We start from the raw sequence: 25590 nt of genomic DNA on the forward strand, positions 1-25590 counted from the left end.
TGTAACAACGGAACGCGTCGTGATCACATAAATTCAGAGGAAAGATAGCAATTTTTCATTTAACTAATGTTAATAACTTCCACCATATCGTGCCGGACATCATGCAAGATATTCTTCTTATCCGTTAACGCTGATCCTTTCTTGTAAAATCAGACTACGAAAATTTCGCCAATAAACGCCATTTTGAAAATATGTTATACAGCGGCTTTTTCGTTTTTCGCACCGCGCTTCAAATCGCAAATTCAATTTATGGAGGAAAAAATGTACGGCAGTAGGTATTTATAAATTATGATCAGTCAACTCCATGTAGAGTTGAGGTGGATTAACCCAAATAGTAAAAAAAAAAGGATTCTCGCGCGGTTTCCGTGGTTTTTACCGCTCGAAAGCCGAGCTTCTTACCCATCAGGCCAGTATTTCATATTTTCGAGTTCATTCCGTTTCCGATATTGTTTGCATTACTCGGCACTTTATTAGATGTAGCCATCAGATTGGCCTAAATACCTAGGAATCAGTCGATCAAACATTCATTCGCGAATGAGAGAAATAAAGATTTTTACAATTCATAAAAACAATTTTTAAACCATGATAGTATTAAACATTTTAAGCTTTTTGAATATATGAAATTGAATATCATTGGACATAAAAAAGTATATTATTTATTTCTGAGAGGATTCCAACGCCCTCACCGCACCATTACCCTCTCTTACGTCCACCTAGCAATTGCACCTCTTTTCTCTCCTAATTAATTGTCTAATTTCACCTATCGATCGCTGCTAGAGATATGCAACCCCTAAAAACGAAGGATTGTGTTCCAAGGAAGACCACTTCTAAAAAGTAAAAAAAATTAATCGCTTGCTATTACCATGTTCCTATGGATCTGATTGACTGAGAGAGCCTAATGGCTGGGAGTAGGAATATTCCATCTCCTTGGTCAGTGAACATGGCTGAGGAGAATGGATCACGTAACGTCCACAAGGACGTGCCCTGGAGAAGCTGCGTTACGCACAGGCTCTGGTAGGCAGGGGAACTGTCTCCAGGCCCCTGACGTTAGCCAATGCAGAGCAGTGGATTGCAAACGCTCCTATCAATATTTAGATAGCCTCATTACTCGAGAGATGTTTCCCCGCCGAAAATTGCGAACCTCTAACGTAGTCATAGTGATTGCTGAAGAATATTCGATCCATTTCATGATCCCTACACATTATACTTATGTAAATAGTTCGTGAATGTAGCTTTACTTCAGCTAAAAATTCAATATTTCCTCATTAAAACCTATTTTTTTTTGCACTGAAAAAAGTCTCCTCTGCCCGCCGGTGATATAAAAAAGTGGGTTACCGTACTCGTTTATGATATCAGTATATCATGAGGGTACACGCCACTCTGCGGACCGCACTTTCCCGGAAATGAGGCAAATAAACTACTTATCTTGCCCTATTTAGAATATTTCATTATTTGGAAGAGTGCCTACACAAAGACATGAGATTGAAAATGTTAAGGGGGTCCTCTTCGCGCACATTGAATAAGTCTTCCTATTTCCATTTCGTGACAGAGTTAATACATATCTACATCTACGAGGTACCGAGCAAGCTACTACTAAGGTGTGTGGCACGGGATGATTTCACACCAGGCATACAGGCTAAGCGCACAGGCTAACGATACGCGGTCAGACCAGAAACTCGGAGAGTGCTAAGGACACGAACATGCTACCATGCAAATAATACTGTTATTAAGCAATAGAATACGAAAAGATATCGTAGTAAGTGCTCCGTGCATGAGTTATAATATACATATAAATGCATAATTACGAGCTATTCGTAGAGCTCGTAGCTAGTATTTAATATATTAACTATAGATGTAGAACCTATTTTACGCTATTCGAGTCAATCTATCCTAGATCTAAACTATCTCAGGTATTGTGGTCCCTTATTGTACGCAGAAAAAACGACATCTTAAATCTATGGGTTCATTTATGACGTCCAAGCGCACTCACCACACAGATAAAAAATCTGCACTTCACCAACATTTCCAATGGTGAAGTGCAGATTTTTCCGTTGACAGTCACGCCTATTGCAATCGATTTATTCATCACTAAACGGAGCATGAAAAGCCCTACTATTTGGTCAAAATACATTGTCACCGGGCCCACTTTTTCATCAGGGTACAACTCGTGGCGGCTATTGCCGTTTTCAAATCCAGTCATTCGAATAAACTCAACTCACATCAACGAAAATGAAGAAAAATATGGTCCCTAACTTAGGCCCAAAATCGCAAATAATTAAATAAATTAAACTAAATATGGCAAGGAAAATTAAGTCACCACTGTGGAAAAATCTTCCACATTCAGCCAATTTCTTCTAAGCTTCATCGCCGTCGTAATCAATGGTCAACATCCCTAAGATTGGTTTGACGCAGCTCTCCACTCAATTCTCCTATCAGCTAACCTTTTCTCACCCACGTATTTCTTCTCTTTCATATCCCTCTTGCCTGTTCTTGTTCCATATATTTCAGTCGTGGTCTTTCATTTCCGTTTTTGCCATCTACTTGTCCCTCAACGATTGTCTTCATCAAGCCATTATATCTCAAGATATTATATATCAAGCCATTATATATCCCACAAGTTCATTCCGTCTTCTAGTCTAGGTTTTCTTGAAGCTTCCCTTTTCTCTCTCTCTTCTTGGGACTTCATCATTACTAACTTGGTGGATTTGACCCTCATCATTCTTCCGTATCACCACATTTCGAAGGCCCCTACCGTCGACTTCGCTGCTGTCACTGTCCATGCCTCACTTCTGCGGAGAAGCATACCTCAAGTGTAAGTTCTAATAAATATTTTCCTTACTTCTATGTTTAAATTTCCCGCAGCCAGTAATTCTTTCATACGGTGGAATTCTCTCTTCGCCTGAGCTATTCTGCTGATAACTATTTCCTGCTTCTACTATTGGCAGTTAAACTAATCTTCTAAGCTTAAAATAAGAAAACGTTTTTAAGTTGTCCATCAATTTTATTTGAGTAGATGACGTCATTAGAGCCAAAGCTCCTTTATTAAGTAAATCAGAATCTTTCATTGAGGACAAATAAAGTTTTTTCGATTATGAAAAGCGTGAAAATTAGTTTAAAACCCGCTATGTACTTAGTACCCTGTTTTTTTTCAAAAACTTTCCCTCCTGATTTTGGACCCCCCCGAACGAAACTCCTGGTTACGCCACTGACGCGTGACAGATGCACAAGGCCGGGGAAAACAATTGAGAAGCGGTGAACAGATCGGCATAAGTTCGTGACACCATCGGCTTATATACGAAAGGATTAATGCCGGTGGGTTTTCTTCGAATGCCTCGAGAAGCAGGAGACGGATCGAAAAAAATAAAAGTACGGTCGCTTCATTTTTTAAACGCTTTCACAAACGACGAAAAAATCGGTGAGCAAGCACATTATTGATGTCACGCGCCGGCTCCGTCAACCAATTGCGGCATGTTGCCTTCAGTCCTCGAGAGAACAACGCGAGATGTGTTGCTCACGCAGTTCTTGGGAGACACTCACCAGTGCCCAATATCGGCCGGAACGGCGTTTCGGCACCTCTCAGGGAACTGTCAAAAGATTTTATATTTGCAAAAATCTGATTCCTCATGGTAGCTTTTATTACAAGTCGTTGTCTCGGGCGTGACTTAATGGGATTGACTTAGCATAATGAAATAAAGATACTTTATAATTTCACATCAAGTTAATACTGCACGACCTAGGATTCGACGTGGCACGTCAGCAGGTTAATTTGCATTGATGACGACTTATACCAGATGATGACGTGTCACGCCGAAACCTACGTCATACAGCACTGAATTTATGCGGGATTATAAATTTTTTTAGATTTCATTATTTTATTGTAAGGTTGAAAAAAATCTGAAGTTCGGGGGAAGAATCGGGGGAAGAATCGGGGGAATATATTTGAAAATCGTGTGAATTAAATGTGTTGGTATGCGTTTCGGTACCAAAAATTTTATAAATTAAGTCAGGTCGGTCACGTAGCTAGATGGTATGTTTCACAGTCAGTGGTGCCGGGTTCAATTCAGGCGGATGTAGAGTTATTTCAAAGGTTACCCTACTCCGACTTGCAAATTTTTTGGAGCTCATCCATCCGTTCGCCTAATGGGTCATGAAGCCGTGGTCTCCCAGTCGCCTTCCGTAATAAGCAGGCCTATACCTACGCCAAGTTTCTCATCGTCGCACAGTGGGCTGAAATCTAAAATAGCTGGCTAAAACCTCAAATATGTTTTTCTTAGCATGGAAGTTAATACTTTGCACAGTTATTCTCAATAAATTAATGGATGCTTTGACGAAAACTTTTTTAATTAAGTTTCCTTCGCCTTTTCACCAGTAACCTTTTTTTTTATCATGACCTCAAAGTTGAATATATTTCGCAAAAAATGTCCGCGTTGGTTTTTTGTTCGAAATACAGCATTTTTAAAACTGATGGCACACTTTTTGTAGTAATTCAAGGGGAAAAAAGAATTGATGATCGTTTATCGAAATGCAGAGACTAAGATGAAAGGCTGAAATATGTGTAGCCTATTAAGTTAATGATAATATTAAATACATCCGCAGCAAAGGCCGCGCTTTTTTATGTACGCCGTGTCTTATAAAGTCCAATTCCTTTACTTAGGAAACCTCTCCTCGCAAGGCTCCTTACTGCGGGCGCCATAAGGTTTTGGTGAAACTGATAAGTAAGCATTACCCTGAAAGATGAATATCGATACACAGGGTGGTGATCATCAGCGGATATCTGGAATTGCCTCGTAGAAATTTTTAAGGTTCCATCTTGAAAAGAATAAAATACTTTCCTCGAAAATTTTTCAAAATATTCCCTCCCTCCATACTGTGAAGCACCGATTGTAGTTCGTTGAAATTAGCCATTTATTTTAAAACACGCATACATTTTCTAACGCCATTTCTAGCAAATTAATACAAAAAATATAGATAATAGAAATTTCGTTTTGGCAAGAAACGAATAGGTACTTGGTGCGTAAAAGCAAAACCTATGATAAAAATAGGACGTAGGAACCGGGCAAAATTTTTCTCTTTTTTATTAACACATAAATGCGGGAATAATATTTTAAACGTTTTAACTTGCTAGTAATAGCTCCTGAGTCGACTTCATTACTTAGAAAATAATTTCGTAAATAAAGATATCCACTGACTAATATGTTTTCTATGCACTCCACTTTTGCTATTTAAAATCATACCTATTCACTTATTAGAGATTTTTTTATAATGCCTTACGCCAATTGCATGGTTGGTACATAAATCCTTTGAGTCGTGCTGTTGTGGTGGGAAAACTTTATTTCAGGAGAGCTCAAGCAATTCTCGCTACAGTCGGGGTGATAATGGCATGCAAAGTCCTCTTTATTATCCGACAAATCCAAAGCAACAGACTGTTGTTAGAAATATAACCAAAAATTTACTAATAAAAATAGATGTTGGATTTTGAAAAATAAAAAGTTTAAGTTTACATACCGCAAACCATCATATTATTGAATAAAGGCGAATGAAATGCCACATTTGATTTTGATTAAATTTTGTTCATTCATGACGATTGCGCAAAATTTCATCGAAATCACGCATTTTCCAATTTCTTAAATGTTTCAACAGTCTTTTCCTTAAAAAAGTAATAATACAGAAGTATTAACGATGCTAGCTCATTCCGTTATTTATATTAAGAGTGATTTTTTGAAGACCGAAACGTTTAAGCTATCTCTCCTCATGTATTACTTTTCGACTTTCATTTTCCATGACACAAAGCTTTTGCACGTCTTCTTGGTCTGCGTCCATGCAATTCATTCATTCTGAAGCCAATTCATATACCTACTACCATTTTTCAACAAGAGAATTTCAGCTCTCAAATAAAACCAATTCGGCATTTACGAGAATATTTACAAATAAAGCTAAGCGGGGTGTATTCAACAAATTATGAAAAACTTCTGGATAGTAATTAGCTGATTAGCACCGAAAGTGTGTATAATTTGCGTTAGATCTAATAATGAGAGGAAGTCTATTATCAATGTGTGTATAATGTAACAGCCAACTCATATTCAATTTTTCTCTGCTAATAAAGGTCTCGGTGGTATTGTTCGCGGGAATCTGCGTCATCGTCTTCGCCAGGCCCCATGGGACAGGGCAGAACAAGTATCTTCCTCCGGAGCAGGGCTATAACTACTACGTGCCGGAAGTACCCTTCCCCGAGTACGGCCTTCCAGGTGGCTTCGATCTGAATTGGAGAGCGCCCACCTACTTGCCGCCCACCGTGACTTCATCGGAGAAACCGACAACAAGTACAACAGAAACGATGACGACAACTGAAATAACAGAGGAGACGACAACAACAGGTCCTACAACAACTACAACACACAAGCCATCAACATCTACAACCACAGAGAAGTCCACGACAGGGCCAACGACAAGTACAACAGAAACGATGACGACAACTGAAATAACAGAGGAGACGACAACAACAGGTCCTACAACAACTACAACACACAAGCCATCAACATCTACAACCACAGAGAAGTCCACGACAGGGCCAACGACAAGTACAACAGAAACGATGACGACAACTGAAATAACAGAGGAGACGACAACAACAGGTCCTACAACAACTACAACACACAAGCCATCAACATCTACAACCACAGAGAAGTCCACGACAGGGCCAACGACAAGTACAACAGAAACGATGACGACAACTGAAATAACAGAGGAGACGACAACAACAGGTCCTACAACAACTACAACACACAAGCCATCAACATCTACAACCACAGAGAAGTCCACGACAGGGCCAACGACAAGTACAACAGAAACGATGACGACAACTGAAATAACAGAGGAGACGACAACAACAGGTCCTACAACAACTACAACACACAAGCCATCAACATCTACAACCACAGAGAAGTCCACGACAGGGCCAACGACAAGTACAACAGAAACGATGACGACAACTGAAATAACAGAGGAGACGACAACAACAGGTCCTACAACAACTACAACACACAAGCCATCAACATCTACAACCACAGAGAAGTCCACGACAGGGCCAACGACAAGTACAACAGAAACGATGACGACAACTGAAATAACAGAGGAGACGACAACAACAGGTCCTACAACAACTACAACACACAAGCCACCAACATCTACAACCACAGAGAAGCCTACAACAGAAGTAAGTGGACTCCCGCCATAGAAACCTATAGAGCTCGATGCTAATAGATTGAGAGAATAGTAAACTACTTTTCGCAACAGGGATCAGTAAAGCTAGATCACACTAATATTGACCATCGATATACGTTATTAATTGGATGGAGCGCTGCCGCGCAAATGATCGCCGATAAATGAAGCCATCGCGGCCATATTGTTGAACGGATAGTCGTCGGCGTAACTTCCTACTGAAAGCGTTAGTTTAACTGCTTTTCGCCTCGTTCGCGAATTCCTTGCGTTAGATGATGTTGAAACATCTGAGAAATAATTTGTAAACTGTCGTATGCTTCCCCATTTGACCATGGGAATATGTTGCGAAGCATACAGATGTATGAAGAAGAAAATACCATGAGATATAACTTTTAGTTTCAAGTTCTGAGGAAGCTCATTAAGTATTACTTATAAATTCTTACATAATATCGCTAAATTTAAATCCTAAAATTAAACCCATACAGAACATGTCCATAATCAATTGCGATATGAATTGGTTAATTTGGTTTGAATATTCGCCTAGGAACCCAACAGAGCTAGCGAAATGGATTTCAGGTGTAATGAGGGAGAATGTAACCCGACTTATGCATGGCAGATATTGCAGTAACAGTGTAGGAGAATCTATCAAAATTTCGGCTGTGGTCAGAGACAATTTACCAGCGAGCAATGTAAGCTAAGGCGTAAATATACAATTTCCCTGTCCATCCTAATTAATCTACCAAAATCTTCGCTGAATAATGATGAGGAAAAATAGCCTTAGTTCTGCGGCAGAGGAGGTAGGTCAATTCTGCCACTAGTATGATTAACTCTCGAGATAAATATAGCATGGGGAATTCCCTTTTTATTTAGAATGACTTCAGACGAACACCTAAGCATATCCACATTAAATATTCATTGCCATTACAATCCTACGTTGGAGAGCAATGAGTGAACTGTGCACTAGACTGCACCGTATACGAGCCGTAGTTCAGCAACATCCTCCCCAAATAAGTCATGACTGAAGCGGAAAGTTTACGAACTCTTAAGCTAAGGTGCGTACGAGGAATGCATAGATAAAAACAATAGATTTTTTTAAATTATCATACAAAAAAGAGGGTAAACTCTTTAAGTTATCTACAAAAGAGTTTTTAAGTATTACCTCAGTGGATTTTCTTAGGAGATTAATAAAACCCCAGGTACTTAACGAGGGGAATCCAACCTCGAGGATAAGGGATATTACGTTGCTGATGGAATTAGTGCTAATCTTAATACTTTCATTCGCCCCAGGCCAGAGGTCTGCAAACTTTTAAATATAAGGGCCACATTATATAGTTCCCACATTTATGTGGGCCGAAGGAGTAAAAAATAAAAATAACACAAATAAGTGACAGTTAATTTCCTCAAAAATTCGAGTATAAACATGACAATTTTAAAAAAATATATCGTTTCAGGATAAGCTAAATAGATTCCTGCCTTTAGTTTTATGCAACCATTTATTTAGCGCGACGAATGATACTATCGTTTTGACTACAAAATTTCATTAAAATCAGGTTCCTGATTAGACGAGCCTATTGTAAGAATTTATTTAATCAGACAAATTTGCTCGACAGATTAATTTCACATAGCTCTCAATAATTCCCCAGCTTTGAAGGATTGAGCGATGCCAGCCGTACGATGAATATTTTTAAGGCCAAAGGATTTGTTTGGCTGGTCGGATGAAATTATGTGTCGGGCCGGATGTGGCCCGCGGGCCATAGTTCGGAGACCTCTTTCCTACGCGTACTCAGATGCTCTTAGCACTAGCCTCTTCCCCCATGAGAGAAATTTGATTGAGCTGTAAAGATCCAGGAGTACCGTCAGAATTTCAGTGAAAATTCTGCTCAAGGACACCTTCCCCAAACGTGAGGCACAAAAACCGTACTCTGCCGCCCGGACCTCGTCTTGTTGACAGTCGATCTATAATACAGGACAATGTTTTTACCCTCCTCCTCTCGCCTCACTTTTCCAAGGGTCATGCATAAATCTGTAACTCCAAGACTTCATTATTAAATCCAGTCGTTAGGTACATGCATACATCGATATGCAAGACTTTTAAATTAAAGGTTTTCCCCGTAAACAGCAACAAGTTAAATTTAAAAGTTACTTTTCTGAAAAAGCTACTGATTTAAGTTAAAATTAAAAAAGTAACTTAGAGGTTATACATTTTTTAGTGACTTAAAAAAGTCACAAAGAAACTTTTCACTATTACGACAATATAAATGCAAACTCAAAGTTCAAGAATAACATGTTTAACTCTAATTTAAAAAGTCACACAAATCTTGATAACATTCTCATTTCAAAATTGGTATCCGGCATCCGTCTTCAGCTCTCCGAAAAAAGAAGCCCCACAGAACTTAAAGTTCTTCCACACTGTGCTGATGAAGTAATATTTGATAATGACATTCCCAGATGTGTCTAGAATACCTTGAGAGTTCGTTAACAGTGCTGTTGGACAAGCTAAGATCCCAAATTCAAAAAATTGACACTCACCAAAATTTAGCGAATGAAGTAAACTGAAGTTACGCAATTTTTGGAATACATTTAGTTGGGAAGTAGTTAATGTACGTTTTAACGAATACATTTTGAATTTTTACTTTTGTAAAAGGTAAAGATTAAATTTAAAAGTTAACTACATTTTTTACCAATAATTTTTTCATGGTTTATCCTAACTTTACGTAGTATCTATGCCTCTTTTCGCCGTAGGAGCAGTACAAGTTTGACATTTGGTCTCCTTAGGTCCTAGTAGCCGCCGACTAGTCATGCTTGCTGTTATTAACGTTTGATCAGCGATCATCAGTTTTTCATAATAAGCATTTTTTGTGTTACCGTAAAAATAAATCTTCCTATGGATGCATGTATTAGTCAATACAAATAAAACCTTGTGCTGCTTTATACAAGTCCAATTATCGAGTTATTAAGGCTAGGGAAAATGCGAGCGTTCTCGGTTCAGTTCTGGTAGGATGTAAGAACTCGTTGATATTATTTAGCTTGTGCATGAGCAAGGTCAAGTATCTTCTGATTAAGGCATAAGACATGTTGCGGGGGAAAGTTCTTTCAACGAATGACGGGTGCGTTTATCATCGCGACTCATCCAACTTGAGTCAGTACAGTACTCTGCTAGGGAGAATGCGAGCGTTCTCGGTTCAGTTCTGGCAGGATGTAAAGAACTCGCTGATATTATTTGACTTGTGCATGAGCAAGGTCAAGTATCATCTGATCAAGGCATAAGACATGTTGTGGGGGAAAGTTCTTTCAACGAATGACGGGTGCGTTATCATCGCGACTCATCCAGCTTGAGTCAGTACAGTATTATACGAAAAAAAACAAAATTATAACTTAAAGGGAATGGGTGCTTAGCCATTAAAGCCCTGAAAAATGCGAAATGACACTATAGAATTGAATTTTATTGCTATACAAGGAGTTTCAGTGCGAGGTAAGAATAATGCGAAATGACACTCCAGAATTGTATTTTATTGCTAAAAACACATTCTCAATGCGAGGTAAATTTCCTATCTATTTTTGCGAATTATCAGACGAAAAAAATCATTCATGGCAAATAAATAAGAATTACACAATATAATTGGAAATCCAAAACTTACATGAGAAAAACAATTCAAAATCCGTCACTTTAACATCCTTTCCCCCAAAAAAATCAAATTATCGAAAATTTCTATTTTTTGCTTGCACGTCGGAACTTGGCGGCCTCTGGCTCCTACATTATTGAAATATACAGGAATAAAATCAATTATTTGAATGCCTAATCCATATAAGGACCATGACCTAATCAAAGCCTCATTAATACTGCGTGGTATTTATTTCCGTAAGTTCCATGATACCGCAGAAAAATTAAATTTTTATTTCCGGAGACTTTAACGGGCGACTATAATCACTCAATATGTATATCCAATGCTAACTACTCGATTTTGATTTCTTTTTCGTCCCACTTCTAATGGATTCACTAGCTTAAAGTTAGGCAGTTTTGTAGTTGCTCTCAATTTCTTCATAGGATAATTATTCATTGTAAGGCACATCAACCTCCTCCCTTCCTAAATAATTCGAAATGTCGATTTCCGAGAATTTTGACGCCCGCCTCCGGATGTTGCGCTCCTCCCTCCACCCAAAGAATCCCATCCAATTTTTCTAAATGCGTAGGAAAGCAATAGCTGTGAGTTTATTTTTCTAGGACATACAGTTTTTATTTATTCCATGGTGACTGGTAAGGATTCTGAAATTTTTAAACTTATCTGGACGGAAAGGAGGAGGAACGACGAAGTGCTGGATTTAGTGGGTGAGGGTAGGCAGCTTTTAAATGAGATACAGAGGAAACAGAAGGTATGGATGGAACAAGTACTTGGCGGGGAGGGGATGTTGAAAACGGTGTTAGAGGGTAGAAGGTTAGGTAAACGAGGGAGAGGAAGGAAAAGAATAGGATTTTTAGATAGAATGAAAGGGAATAGGGCTTATTGTGAATTGAAGAAGGAAGTGCTCGAAGTGCTAGGGAAGGCGCCCAAATTCTTCTTAATTACTCCATGGAAACCTACCTTAATCGGTAGAATACTTTAATAATAATCTAAAGAGGGAACCGAAGATTGCAGATTCCCATAATGGGTCGATGGAATGCCTAATAATTCATTGGAACAGAAATTTGGGTGGGAGAGGTACTTCATTAAGTCGCCGCGGACTAATAGTCGATTGTGACGTCTTTATCTGCTCGCTATGTTATGAGGATGACAGAAATGCCATTTAGATGGGAATAATAAGATCTCGAGAAAATGATTTTTCGTTAGCTTGGGGATTTATATTTTTCAAAGTTAAATTATTAAATGTTAAAAGTTAGTAATTTAACCGCTGGCTCAAAACAGTTGGTCCCTAGTATTCTAGTCCTAAAGGACCACTTGGCAGTAATAAATTTCGTCACAATAAAATAATTTCAGAGCACAATTTTTATTGAGGTAGCATTTTGCCAAGCATTCGTCTTAAGTTTCGAAACCAAATTGAGAACTTAATGACACCCGAAATATAAGGGGAATAAATTAGTTTTGGACTCCAAATTACATTTTTAACGGGTAATAGCACTGTATACATGTTCCTTCCCTAGCATGAATATATTCAATTTTTGCTAAACGTTCAAGTTACTCAGGTTCAAGTAGCCCTAGTCTAATCTTGCGCACATCAGTACCAATCAATTTTCTAATAGGTACACGTTGGTTTTGAAGTTCGCAAGGATTTGGCATGTTTACAAAAAAAATATTCTGTTTTAAAGGTGTATACGACATCTTTTCTAAATTAATTAGTAATGGATCTATCTTCACTATATTATAATCGCAAGCCATTGAAGCAGATAATAGAGGAATAACGAGAGCTCAAAGTTGGACGTGATTTTACACGCATAGAACTGGTACTAATCGAGAAAAAAATATTAGATACAAGATAACCGAAGAGGCCGATAATTTTCTACCATAATATCATCTGATGCAGTAATAATTAGTCACTCTTTCTCGCTTTTCTATTTTCAAATCGACGTTTTCCTTTGAACGATAGACCATCTCAAACTCAGCTGCCTACCTTTTTCTACTTCTAGTAGTCTTAACCAAATTTTAGCTGGACTGAATCAGCAATTTTTCACGACAGAAAAGATAGGACGGGGAAATCTCGGGAACCACGAAATCTGAAATGTTACCATTTCAATCTTGGTCGTATATGCGGAACACGAAAATCGCTCTTCTTCTTATTAACTCCGCGTGTGCGAGAGGCCGTGGCCGAGGCAATACGTCCCTGCCCTTAACCGTTCATCTCTGCGCCCCCCTCTGGATATCGCCCTCCACGCAAAGAATCCTATAGGATTGTTATATACGCGTGCAGCATTGGATCCAGGATAGAGACAAAGGGGGAGGACTAGAGGGCTCTTCTTTCCTCTATACATTCGACAACTGAACAAATTTACCATTTTATCATATGTCAATTGGATACCCTAGCTCAGGGATCTCCAATTTACTAGGCCACGAGGGCCACATTCCAAGTTCCGAATAGCCCCGCGGGCTAGATAGCAAATTTGCCGATTACTGAAGTATACGATATTCGATACTTGAAACGAGTGCGCGGGCTGGATGAAAGCCCTCCGCGGGCCGTATTTTGGAGACTCCTGCCCAAGCTCATCTCAGGATCCGCCACTGTACTCGTGGGTAAGCAACAACTATGAGCTTTTTTTTCCACGATATACATCTTTAATTCGTTCCTAGGTGACTGGCAGTGCTGTAGTTGGGAAAAAATTTAGGCGGTACTCACCAAAGATTGCCAACAGCTGAACATGTATTATACATCCGGCCGCGATTGAAATGTCAAACTCGAACTCTTGTATTAGTTCCAAGCTGTGCTACGAGATAACTCTGAACAAGTAAATAATCATTTCCGATTTTTCTTTCTGAAATCCACTGGACAATTTACAGTAGGGCTATTTTTTACAGATTTAAAAAGGTAGTTTAACCGGTACGCTTATAACGAGTTTGGATTTTAGGGGGTACGCCGTACCGGCCCAACGACAGCACTGGTAACTGGTAAGGCCTCTGAAACTTTGAAACCTATCTACAGAGGTTGATTCCCGAAATGACTCAATCGAATACCCAAATTATCGTTTCAATCTTGGTCGCTTGCCCGGAATCCGAAAATCGCTCTTGTTTACCTTTACTCGGCGTGTGCAGGAGGTCGCGTGGTCGCGGCCGTGGTAATATGTCCCTGCCCTTAATCGTTCATCTCTGTTTGTCCACAGCCCCATGAACACCACCACGAGCACGGCATGCCCTTCGGCTTCGAATACGCAGTGAGTGGGACTGATCCGAAGGGATGGGCGACCGACCACTCACACCGCTCGAGGTCCGACGGCGATGAGATCATCGGCGAGTACAGGGTGCTCCTGCCTGACGGGAGGACCCAGGTGGTCCGTTACACAGCAGACTGGGCCACTGGCTACCACGCGCGCGTCAGATATGAGGGCGCCGTCAAAAGGGGCACTACCGGGAAGGCTCGACGCCAGTCCGGCGCTCGAAAATACTAAGCGATGAATTGGGAGACCGCTGGAGAAATTTGGGGACACCTGCACTACAAGCACTCCGATGACACAGCCACCTTTAAGCATGAGAAAAGGCATCGCACATAGTGACGAAAAAATGTCGGTCGAAATCGATTTTTCGAGCAATCGATTTTCAATCGAAACTAAAAGCTTGACTTTTCAACAAAAATCGAAATTTGAACCGGACGATCGCTTAATCGAAACGATCGACTGTTCTTTTTTTTAAATTCAGTTTGCACAAAAGATTCGGAAACACTATACATTCGGAAAACACTCAGAACACTTTGAGATGCAGATAAATCGGATTCGTGCGTGAATTATTCATCATCATTAGTCAACAATCATAAAATTAGTTTGACGCATCTCTTCATTCTTTTCTCCTATCCACTAGCATTTTCCTAACGATGTATTTCTTCTCTTTTAAAATTCGAATTATTAGAAGTAAAAATTAACATATACACGCACATTTAAGTTCTGGGATCGCCGCTTAGAACCATTTGGCTTCACTAAATGTTTTAGAAAGGCCAACTGATTACAATTCTTTCTTGATGATCGGGGGCGTGCTTTCCAATAGTACCGACCTTAGCGAAAATTCTTCCATTGGGGATGGATGCCAATGACGATAGTGGGATGGTAGTGACGCTGCTGAGATCAAACTAAATGGTCACGATCAAAGTCGAAAAATTGATTTTTGATCAAAACTCCAAGATCAAGACTCGATCTCGATTTTCGATTCTAATCGAAATTGATTTTTCCATCACTAATCACCCCAGCAATAATACAACAGCTGTAGTAATTTTACACACTTTTTTTAATTTGCTCAACCGGTTTCAATGTTTTCATATAATTTACCTAGAGAATATTTCTACAGCAGTTAAAATATTTCTGAATTAATTAATATCGATGAATTTCCACAAAGTGAACTCGTCGACAGTCAATCTGACTAATCACCCCCTTTTGACTAATCAAATTTTGTCGTTTTTTGCGACGAATTACGCGTTTAAAACTTCATTTACCATCTTGAAATGTCCTGGTCATAAATATTTATCAACATTTACATTCATCTAAAATGTTTAACGCCATCCAAACATTTTATATATGAGAAAAAATGAGCTATTATTATCAAATTTGAAATACAGACAAACATTGACATGGCTCTACTCCAAATAACCTGAAAATTCAAGAGGATAGCGTAAGTTAAAAAAGAGTAATTTGTCGCGGCACAAATGTAAGCTGGGGGGAGTGATGCGGCCTCTCAATATTGGTCACTGAACTAAATAATATTGGACAGCTGTTATCCCTCCTCGAGGGAAACCAAGAAGTTGTGCTTCCTTTGGCCCTTTTGAGAAAGAAATCGATCATCATTTAAATGCATAGGAAATCGTACTACGTTGGATTTTTTCTTGTCTCCTGAAATCAAGGGTGGATTGAGCATCACATTTAGGGGGGGTCTCGACCTATGCACGGGGAGTCTGGAATATCTCCCGGGAGAGATAGAGGCGTTTTTACAGTAGGGAGGGCTACGCTCTACGATAAATACAACTCAAACTTCTCTCGCGTTTGGGACTAGCAGCTAAGCATTTGAATATACGCCCCCTTTAATAGGATACAAAAACTATTAAACTAATAAAACATTTATAAAAATTGGGGGGTCATAACCCCTGTGATGTCGTACTAGTAAAAAGTTGTAAAATACTTATGTGTACATAGAGAAGAGTCAATATCAAATTTCGTACATTCTCAATGCTGATTCAGAGTCACTGAACCCGATGCATTGGAATTAGGGTACCCTTTTCCAATTAGTGAATTCGAGAAATTAAATATTCGAGATATGCAAGCATATTTCTCCACGAATCATACGATTCGGATTAGAAAGTGATTAGGATTAACAAACATAGGGATCCATCGAGGAAGTTTGAACGGCAGGATTAGCAGTATTCTTATATCGAGTTTTGAGTAATTTCCCTGTCCCAAAATAGTTTTAAACTGCTATAATATAAATTCCCAATACTTCAGCCGATCCCGTGCATGAGATCTAGTGATTATCCCAGGTTGTTGAGGTTATATTCTTTCGATTAGTAAAAAAATCGATTCACAATAGCGTTACTTCAACGTATACCTCCCCACTTTTTTCTCATACCCCTATTTTCACCCACAACTACAATAAAGATGAAACGAAATATAAAAAATCCCAAATCTTGTAACATTGTAAAAATATCAGAAAAACTTCTGATATTGCACTCTGAGAAAATAATGTAAATAAAAACTTTTTTAAATACTGATTTTTATATTATTTCTTACCAACTCTTGTCCACTAAAATACGCAGTGTTTAACGTAGGAATAATAAACCATATAATTTAGAAAACAATTTTACTTTCGCAAGCTTAATTCGAACGTAATTAATAATTAATTATGATGGCTATAAAATTCAATGTCGTGAGTTATAACAGGGAGGTCATAGGTTGAAATTTCGAAATTTCCTGATACTTTCCCTGGCATTCGTCAAAATTCCCAGGCAAAAATTTTCCTGGGCTAGGATTCATCAAGCGTGTAGATGGAAATTATTCGGATGAAAAAGTGAAATATATGTGATACGTTGCACTCGCCAGACCGCGCCTCAGATATGCGGCAGGCATATGGTATCCTTCGCATGAAGTTAATCCCTGAACTAAATGAAGTACTAATGAGCGCTGCAAAATTCGTCGAAAACTGCTGCGAGCAAATACAGATCGTTACACAGCTTCACATGAATTAGGCTGGTAGCCGTTAGAGAATCGGATGCTACGGACTACGCCAGGAATGCTTGAGCAATGAAGAACATATGTCTCACAGAACGACAAGGAGAGCGTCATCTAAGGACCTCACAATGTTTCAGATCCGTCATAAATGTTTTGATGTGAGAGACAGGGGCGCAGCTAACAATTAAGGTTAGCGGGGGTTTTAGGCGCAACCAATACTTGGGTGTGTGGGGGTATTGCATACCGGTCACGGTAACCAGGAGTTGCGTGGGCCCTCCTTCAGAAAAATTAATAATAATAATAATTAAAGACTAATGGTTCAAAATGGCGAGTTTTGCGGCTCGGAGGGATATTTGACTAATCCTAACACTATTCTATAAGTAATACTGATCCAATTAAGAAAAATGGATTAAACTTTAAAATTTATCTCAGCTCTGGGGAGGGGGGGGTTTAATCCCCCAAACCCCCCCCCCCCTCGCTGCGCCTCTGGTGAGAGATATACTCTCTCCTCACATTCAATGACCACGTAAAATTATGCGGCACCAATGAGTCCTTGACTCGCAGCAACCACCCAGTTTACAGAATGCTAAAATTTAATTGGCGCATGTGTTTGCGTTGTCAGTGTTAAAATGTTGTTTGCAAGAAGAGGAAACTTAAAACAATAGGTAGTTGAGTGCAAAATCAGATTGCAGCTCGATGCAGTATTTTTATCAAATTTGTTTGCAAGAAGAGGAAACTTAAAACAATAGGTAGTTGAGTGCAAAATCAGATTGCAGCTCGATGCAATATTTTTATCAAATTTTTGGATATTAATATTTATAGCACCAAATTGGTATCTATTCTTTAGACTTTTTTCACTTTTTGCATAATGCGAATTCTCTTTCACGAATTTTATAAGTATTTCCTCAAACAGATAGGAATATTTATTCGTAATTCACCCAATCAATGAAGGACTTCAATAAATCCTACGAGAAACTTAGTGTAATCACTGCGACGAATTATTTTTCTGACTTTTGCGAACGGGCCGCAAGCCTAATAACGCGGTTTGCGGGGTTGTATGGAGATGAAGATGGTGTATAAGCAATAGAACGGCATCTGGATGTTACTGACAGATGGATTAATGGAGATTCAAAGACGAGGCAGAAGAAAGAAAAGACACCGATGGATTCCGCCAAAGGATCGCCTTTCGCCGCGCGTCGGACTCGCGCGAAAAAGGAATTACTATAATAATGTTTGTATAGCACCTTGAGGCCGAAAAATATACCCGAGACTCGGCCACCAATTCCGAGGTTGCGCAACAGAATAGTCTGGTAATGAAGGAAGGAATTCCGTTCCTCACACATGACGAGGAGTCCTTCGCGTAAGAACAAAATATATGTAAATATATTTCCGCTAAAGATTTGGGCAAGCGTGTTTGAAGTATATTAGGGTCAAGATGAGAGGAGGCCGAAATCTCTCTCCACAACCAAGCAAACAAGGAGTGATACGCGAAGGTATGAGTGCTTATTTAAGAGTCTCAATGTCAGCTGGAGGCAGCGCACCTAGAATGCGGAATCATTCTTTCAATTGGGTCGTACAATTAGATTCGATGTAGCAATTCATTAAAAGAATTCGAAAGGTGGAAGGTATGGGTATGGTAGCACGAAAAAGACTTCCCCGTTCAGTCATTTTCTCGTAAGATTAAAATCTGAAAAGAAATGCTGTAATTGCCGCCCACTTGTCAAGAGTTAATGACGCCAAAAGAGTTCTGGCGCATTTAGAGTGCATTCACAGCTCGGCGTGGCGTCTATGCTTCGCTCGCGAGCCAATTAGATCCCATCTTCGAGAATTGATGACGCCATGTCGACAGCTCGCAGAAAAATACATTCCTTTTGGCTTTTCTCTGACAATGAGTGAAGGCGGCAATACAAATCTAGGCAAGTGTAATCCCTTTATACCTTACTACCGATTATATGATGATCAAATTCTCTTCCAGTGCAAGTAGTAATTAAAGATGGCATTTTAAGAAATAAAATCTGCGGAAATTTACCAAATAAAATATGTATTGTGCAATTGGCTCGAAATTCTAAGATGCCAAACTCCCAGGCAGGTTTTTAGGTGCCGACGATTCTCACCTCTCATTTGTTTTCGCAACTCAAACAGTGGCGTAGACGGGGAGGTGGGTCCGGACTGGTCCGGACCCTCCCCCCCTAAAATATAAACACAATTATTTTCCTCCATATAAGACAACGAAATATTGAAAAATCGTGAATTTAAAAAATATTTATTTGAAAAAAGAAGTTTTTTCGATTATGAAAAGTGTTAAAATTAGTTTAAAAACCATTACTTAGTATCCTGTTTCTCAAAAATTTCCCCCCCTGGTTTTGGACCCCCCCCCCCAGACAAAATTTCTGGCTAAGCCACTGAACACAGATATGGGCAAACTTTGCGGGAGCTCTTGTTGCGTCATACTGTGAAGGCACCCTTACTTCCTCATGAAGAACCTTTTACTGAGGGAAGAACTCGCTCACAAGAGTGTAAACAACGAAACACACGAGAGCGATCCGAGGTGAGGAGTATCTGGGAAGTTAAGAGCTGCTCAACATGAGCACATGGCGTCATCGACTAATCTACGCAAGGATGCTGATTTTTTGCCTATTGAGTGGGCAAAGGCCTTGTTCACCAATTTTTTTTATTGCAGATTTTGACAGAGTAGGAAAAATAAAAAGACTCATATTTTTCCACGTTGAATTCCATCACCTACTTCTGAAGTAATTCGAGTCAAAAAATCAGTGGAGAATTCAGTCTAAGTCTTCACTAATTGGCCCCAAATCCTTAAAATATGAATGACAAAAACAATAAGAACAAATAGCTACTATTTTTAATTCAATAATTTCTACAACAATCTTATCTGAACTGTACATATCTGATGAAAATTTTATCCAAATACATTCCTTTACATTCAATCATCATGCAGACCTTTAAAAGTCCACTGAACTTTAAAAAAGAAGATTAGTCAAGAAGCAAAATAAATCATGAAATGCAATAAATATAAGTTTTTGCTGAATCGAGAAATAAAATGACTCAGCCATATACGCATGCAAAATAGCAAAGAAAAAGTATGACTCGCTAATCGAAGCATTTTAAATATACAGGATAATCATGCTTTTAAATTTACATTGAAAATTGGACAAAAAATGTCAGAGAAAAAGAAGGAAATGAGATGAGAGGAAAGTAAAGATACTTCACAGATTAGAACAAATATAAAAACACACTTACTTTGCATCACAAAAGAAAACCAATAATTGAAAAATCATGAATTTACAAAAGATTTCTTAGAAAAATGAAATTTTTTAGATAATGAGAAGTGTTCAAATTAATTTAAAATCCTCTACTTAATACCATGTTTTTCAAAAATTTCCTCTACTGATTTTGAACCCCCCCCTCTTGAACAAAATTCCTGGCTAAGCCCTTGGTAACGATAAACATACCAACATAATAAAAGGGGACCTTTGATGTTGAGCTGCCAAATGAAACGTGGAGATTTAGGAGGACACAAAGAATAAAACACCGAGAAAACAAAGAGAGAAAACAAGAGTCCCAAGTCTGCCTCAAAGGAGAGTGATTGGGGAAAGAAAAATCATTCACATACCTTGGGAGCATATAGAGGATTGCACCATTGCTGGCTCACCAATTTTCACTTTGTTTCATAATACCCGGGCCAAGTATCCATTATCAGGCCCGCTGTGGCATAATCAGGTAGGTATCACATCTCTTCGACTCATTCCTAAAACATGCCGCCATTACTTCTATGGTATTGACTATATAAAACAGATTCATCTGGTTATTAAGGTAGATGGGGAGATGATACGTTACAATACAGTCATAGTTTTCCGAGAAACCAATGGGTTCCTTGGGAGGCATGTTAAGGTTTTTTGAAGCCTCTAATCTGGGATGCAACAGGGGAACCTAGCCATCCAACTCAAAACAGCAATTCAAAAATACCATCAGCAGGAATCCACATGTATTACCAACAAAGGAGTCCAAGTAGTAATGGCTTCTATATGATGCCCTTTCTATGAAATGTAGAATTAAAATTCCAAAAGCAGAATTTGACAAAAATATTATTACACAAACTGTTAACAAACATATGCTTGTGGTACTAAAGTAGGTTGAGAACCAGTGGGTATTCCCGAATACAAATCTGAAGGAAGCAGGCAAGTGATAAGATAAGAATATTGGGGCACGAAAAGAAATGAGAAAAAATAGAATGAGGTTACAACAAGCTTCCAATTGAACCACAAGTTTTTCCAAATGGTTATGTTAATGCCATTCTCGATTACCATCCTATAACTCCATTGATATTAAGGCTAGAATTTCATTTGCAATTTCCATTTAATAAGTAAAAAAAATTGTTTGCTTATCACATAGAAAATCATTTCATTTCTAACTCTGTATTTCTTAAGTACGCAAGAAACATTTTTTTGGAAAAAACACTGCAAATAGCAATAGTTGACCATGTGGAGGGGATACGAAAGGGTCTATGTGAGTGGCTGAGGAGGGTCCTGAGGTACACCTTACTGGGTCTCGAGGGACGACCATGTACCTGGGTTTCACATGTATAAGCAGCATCCATTTTTTGAGACAGAAAGTTCACTCTGCATTTATGCGACACTCCTTCATTAACAAAGAAAATCCTCACCTCATGTACAAGGCATTCGGTGCAGAAGGGTAAATCGACCACATCAGGAGACACGAAAATGGTCATGCTCAAATTCAACTTATTGTTGAAGGACAAGAGGAAGGGAATATCGGCAGAGGTAGGCCATGAGTGAGATACGTAGATCAAGTGAAGAAGGACGTAAAGCAGATGAATTATGCAGGCGTTTAAAGATTAGCCAATATTAGAATTTTGTGGAGAGCTGCATCCAACCAATCATATGATTGATGACAAAAATCAAAGAGCTAACTAGAAGAAGCAGCCATCAAAGAACTAAATTTACCCGTGGCCACATGTTGAGGTAGATAAGAGTAATATACACCGATTGGGAACAGGAGATACTTAAAATAATTAAATACGTATCTTCATATTCATTGTGACTTCACTTACACCATATTCCATAAATTGTGTACATTTTCATAGAGTAAAATAGTGACGCAAAAGTTAACGCCAACAAAAAATGACATGGGAAAGTTTTCTTTATAAAAAAAATTAAATTCTAGGATTGCTCCCATTTTACAACTCAAATTTAAAATGATTGCAGTAAAGATGGGTGAATTCATCAAAAATTAATTTATTGACTAATAACATCGGATACAGCACCAACCAAAACACACATTATGCTCTCAATTCATTTCAAGAGACAACCAAGAATAAGAGTTGGTAACTGAGCAGAACTTGACGAACAATATGAAATCATTACATTACACAGCCAGAGTTCTTCCAATGCAAATAAAGTGTAACCTATACCTAGGTTCTTTAACTATAAATTTTCCCATACATGGACCACGGTAAGGTTTTCAAAGATGATTAAGAACCTTTCTTCAACATTTACAATCAAACCATAAACCATGATTTGATTATAAACTCCATTCATATCGTCTGGCTGTAAACAGACAGACATAAGTACTATTTTCGGCAAATAATGTATACAGCACACTTTGATAAATATTAAAATTGGTATTCTAATATTTTGGAGTCCATCATAACCACATACACAATTGGGTTACAAACATAAAAATTGATGCCACTCAACTATCAGCTCATCATGCACATTAAAACATTGATCACAGTTATTTCAGTAAAGGTAAAAACACCTAACCTAACACATTAAAATACCCAGCCCACATTAACAAGAAAAAAAAGGAAAATAATCTATCGACAAGTGCTGTATCACATATTAAATTCAATGATTTCTTAACAATCTCAGTCTCTTTTATCTTTGGGTACCTAATTCAGGCATATGTAATGAGAGAGTAACAAAAAATTATAATAATTAAAACAGGTTGAAAGTTTTACAGACTAATCAGTCAAAGTCATATCCAATTAAATCAGTTTCTGATAATTTTCAAATCACACAATACCTACAGGTCAAAATGGCAACAAGTAGATTTCACTAAATTATTCCAATTATTGAAAAAGTCTTTCAAAATAAACCAGACAGAAAATGAAAATTAAATCCCTTAGGGTGGAAAATGAATACACTCCCACAATAAAGGTCACAGCCTGCACAAAAACTGTTCCATCACAATCCAATTTCATGTATGTAGTCTTGTAGAAATTTTACTGTTGTTGCAATGTTAACTATTGTGAGCAATAATAAAAGCTAAATAATTTTAAACTAAAAACAAAACAATATTAGTTAACAAGCATATACAAGACAATACCCCCATTTAGTCAATACATAGTAATGCCATTTCAATCACATCAGCATTACCAGAACAGTATGTACTTATTAGCTACAAACAATTATCACCTTGTTAATAGCTGAATATAAACAAAATGTGTATTATTTCACCCTAGTATCAAAAACAATTTGATCCAACCTTCCATTTAACGAGAATGGATGCTACATATCAATTTCAATGAATGATTAGGTATCAAATTAACTTATTTTCACAAATGTGTTCCATTCTAAGGTGCAATTCTTTTGGAGTACAAATAAAAACTACTAATAGTTCAACTTTTTAAAATTCTTGAAACCTTAACCATTAAACTCCCAAACAGTAATTTCCGTTAATCTTGTCTCAAAAACTAAAACAAAATGTAAGATATTATAGGCAGCTATCACAGCAATTTTTCGGCATTAACACAACATACTTCACTCGCCTTGAATATAAGATTAAGCTTGTAATTTGCACTGAATAGAGAGAGCTTGAAGATAGTAAAAGGAGGCACATAGATGCTTGAAGGAAATTACATAGCCAGCTGTACATTGAGTATACAGAGAGTTTGAGTGTAGTATCTATTGTGATAGTAATGTATATTTAGAGTTGATCAAAAGACTTGCAGATTACACTTCAATTAAATCTGCTAGGATAAAACAATATAGGTAAAGAAAGGTGTAAGTAATTGATATTGAACATGCAAGAATTTTTTGTGAAGTACAAGATAGGAAAAAAGACTAGAAAAAAATATTTAAGAATAGAAAGATCATCACTGATATAGGCTTAATTATGAGGCTATGTTTATTAAGCTGACATGTCAAAAACATAATAACACAGATAACAAAGGGATTACCTTATAACAGAGGAAATGAAAAGAAGAGAATAGCAAAAAATGATTCTGCAGAATCGCAAAAAATGATTCTGCAGAATCGCAAAAAATGTTCCAATTTCAATCAAATCATTCAATACATACACATTTAATTTTGTAAAGCAGCTAGTAATTTCCTAAGATTGATTATTTTATTGACTGAAGATACCGTTTTTCAAAAGTTATGATATAAGAATTCAAAAGAAATTTCTAAAAATGTAACAAAAAAAAGCTTTGAAATTGGCTCAAAACTGCTGGGTTGGATAGCATAAAATGACGGGATTAAAATCAAGGTATAATTTCTAAAACTGAATGCAAAATTCCACAAAATATTACTATCACAATCTAGTCCTGCCGAAAACAGCACCTCTTTTCAGGAAATACTCAGGGAAACATTCATCAAGTACAACAATTACCATTATTTATAGGAAAACAGCACCTTGGAGGAGTATTATATAAACAACCTTAATTGGCAGTAAAAGGTTCATTTTGAATACCCAAAAGATATAAAATTCGGTAAAAATACAGAAGAACATAGTTCCCCATTGAATTCATATAGATATAGAAAAAAATCTTTCTATCATCATCACATTCCCAGTGTGTCCATATAAAATCACTAAAACCCATCATTCCTATCAGCCTTGAATGCTAGAAATACATGCCCTTAAAGTAATATATATTTCGTTAAAATATCACAGATGATGATTGGTCTGTACATATAAGAAAAACATTTTTCAAAACTTAACAAAAATATTGAATAAAATTTTCAATCAATAGAAATACGCTCAGTCCATCGTAAATATTTCTGGTGAGTCGTCTGATGACAATGTTATAACTTCTATTTCCTTCTCTTCTTGACTCCTACACATAACATAACAATCAGGAGACAAACTATTGTCTAAAGTTGGATCCACAATCTTCGAACTAAATTGAGGCAAGAGAGATGGTGATGACTCCATTTCAGATTCATATGAGCCTCCCATCACTTCAATCTTCTAATAACAGCAAATAAATGTGAAAAAGCATGGATTACAACATATCACTTTTATACACATTAAATATAGCATGATATTTTACCACAGAGTTTAAACATTAGATGCTGGTCAATAATTCTATATAAATGTTGTTGTGACATGAGTCAGCCATCGTCTCGATTGTGGCAACTTAAGTTTTTCAACAAGCAGGTGTACAGCTTACAGCACAATTTAAACAGGCATTAAAATTGGAAATAATATTGACATACAATCAGGCAATTAACATTAAAAATATCTAATCAAACACCTCATTTAGGACA

The 25590-nt window shown here is 37.8% G+C and overlaps 2 protein-coding genes across 3 annotated transcripts in view; one reads left to right on the plus strand and one right to left on the minus strand.

Moving 5' to 3' along the window:
- The first annotated feature begins 940 nt into the window (after window positions 1-940).
- Window positions 941-14308, plus strand: LOC124158177 (mucin-5AC-like). Its single transcript, XM_046533365.1, has 3 exons — window positions 941-1014; window positions 6070-7213; window positions 14024-14308. Exons 1-3 carry the CDS (start codon window positions 941-943, stop codon window positions 14306-14308), a joined length of 1503 nt encoding a protein of 500 aa, XP_046389321.1.
- An 8011-nt stretch (window positions 14309-22319) lies between these two features.
- LOC124157727 (protein artemis-like) overlaps window positions 22320-25590 on the minus strand; it is a 27660-nt gene continuing 24389 nt past the window's right edge. Inside the window, exon 10 of one of the 2 annotated variants that reach the window (XM_046532704.1) lies at window positions 22320-25288. In XM_046532704.1, the coding sequence (XP_046388660.1) occupies window positions 25082-25288 (207 nt within the window). In that variant the 3' untranslated portion in view covers window positions 22320-25081. Of the gene's footprint in view, window positions 25292-25590 lie in introns of both variants that reach the window. The other variant, XM_046532703.1, reaches the window with a different exon arrangement.

Source organism: Ischnura elegans, chromosome 4 (assembly GCF_921293095.1).
Source record: "Ischnura elegans chromosome 4, ioIscEleg1.1, whole genome shotgun sequence".
Classification (NCBI taxonomy): Eukaryota; Metazoa; Arthropoda; class Insecta; order Odonata; family Coenagrionidae; genus Ischnura; species Ischnura elegans.

Bases quoted from the DNA above. Each gene is read 5' to 3' on its own strand.
- LOC124158177 (XM_046533365.1), top strand. From the start codon at position 941: ATGGCTGAGGAGAATGGATCACGTAACGTCCACAAGGACGTGCCCTGG. The intron at 1,015-6,069 runs GTAGGCAGGGGA...ATAATGTAACAG, and splicing joins TGCGTTACGCACAGGCTCTG to CCAACTCATATTCAATTTTT. The intron at 7,214-14,023 runs GTAAGTGGACTC...GTTTGTCCACAG, and splicing joins CAGAGAAGCCTACAACAGAA to CCCCATGAACACCACCACGA.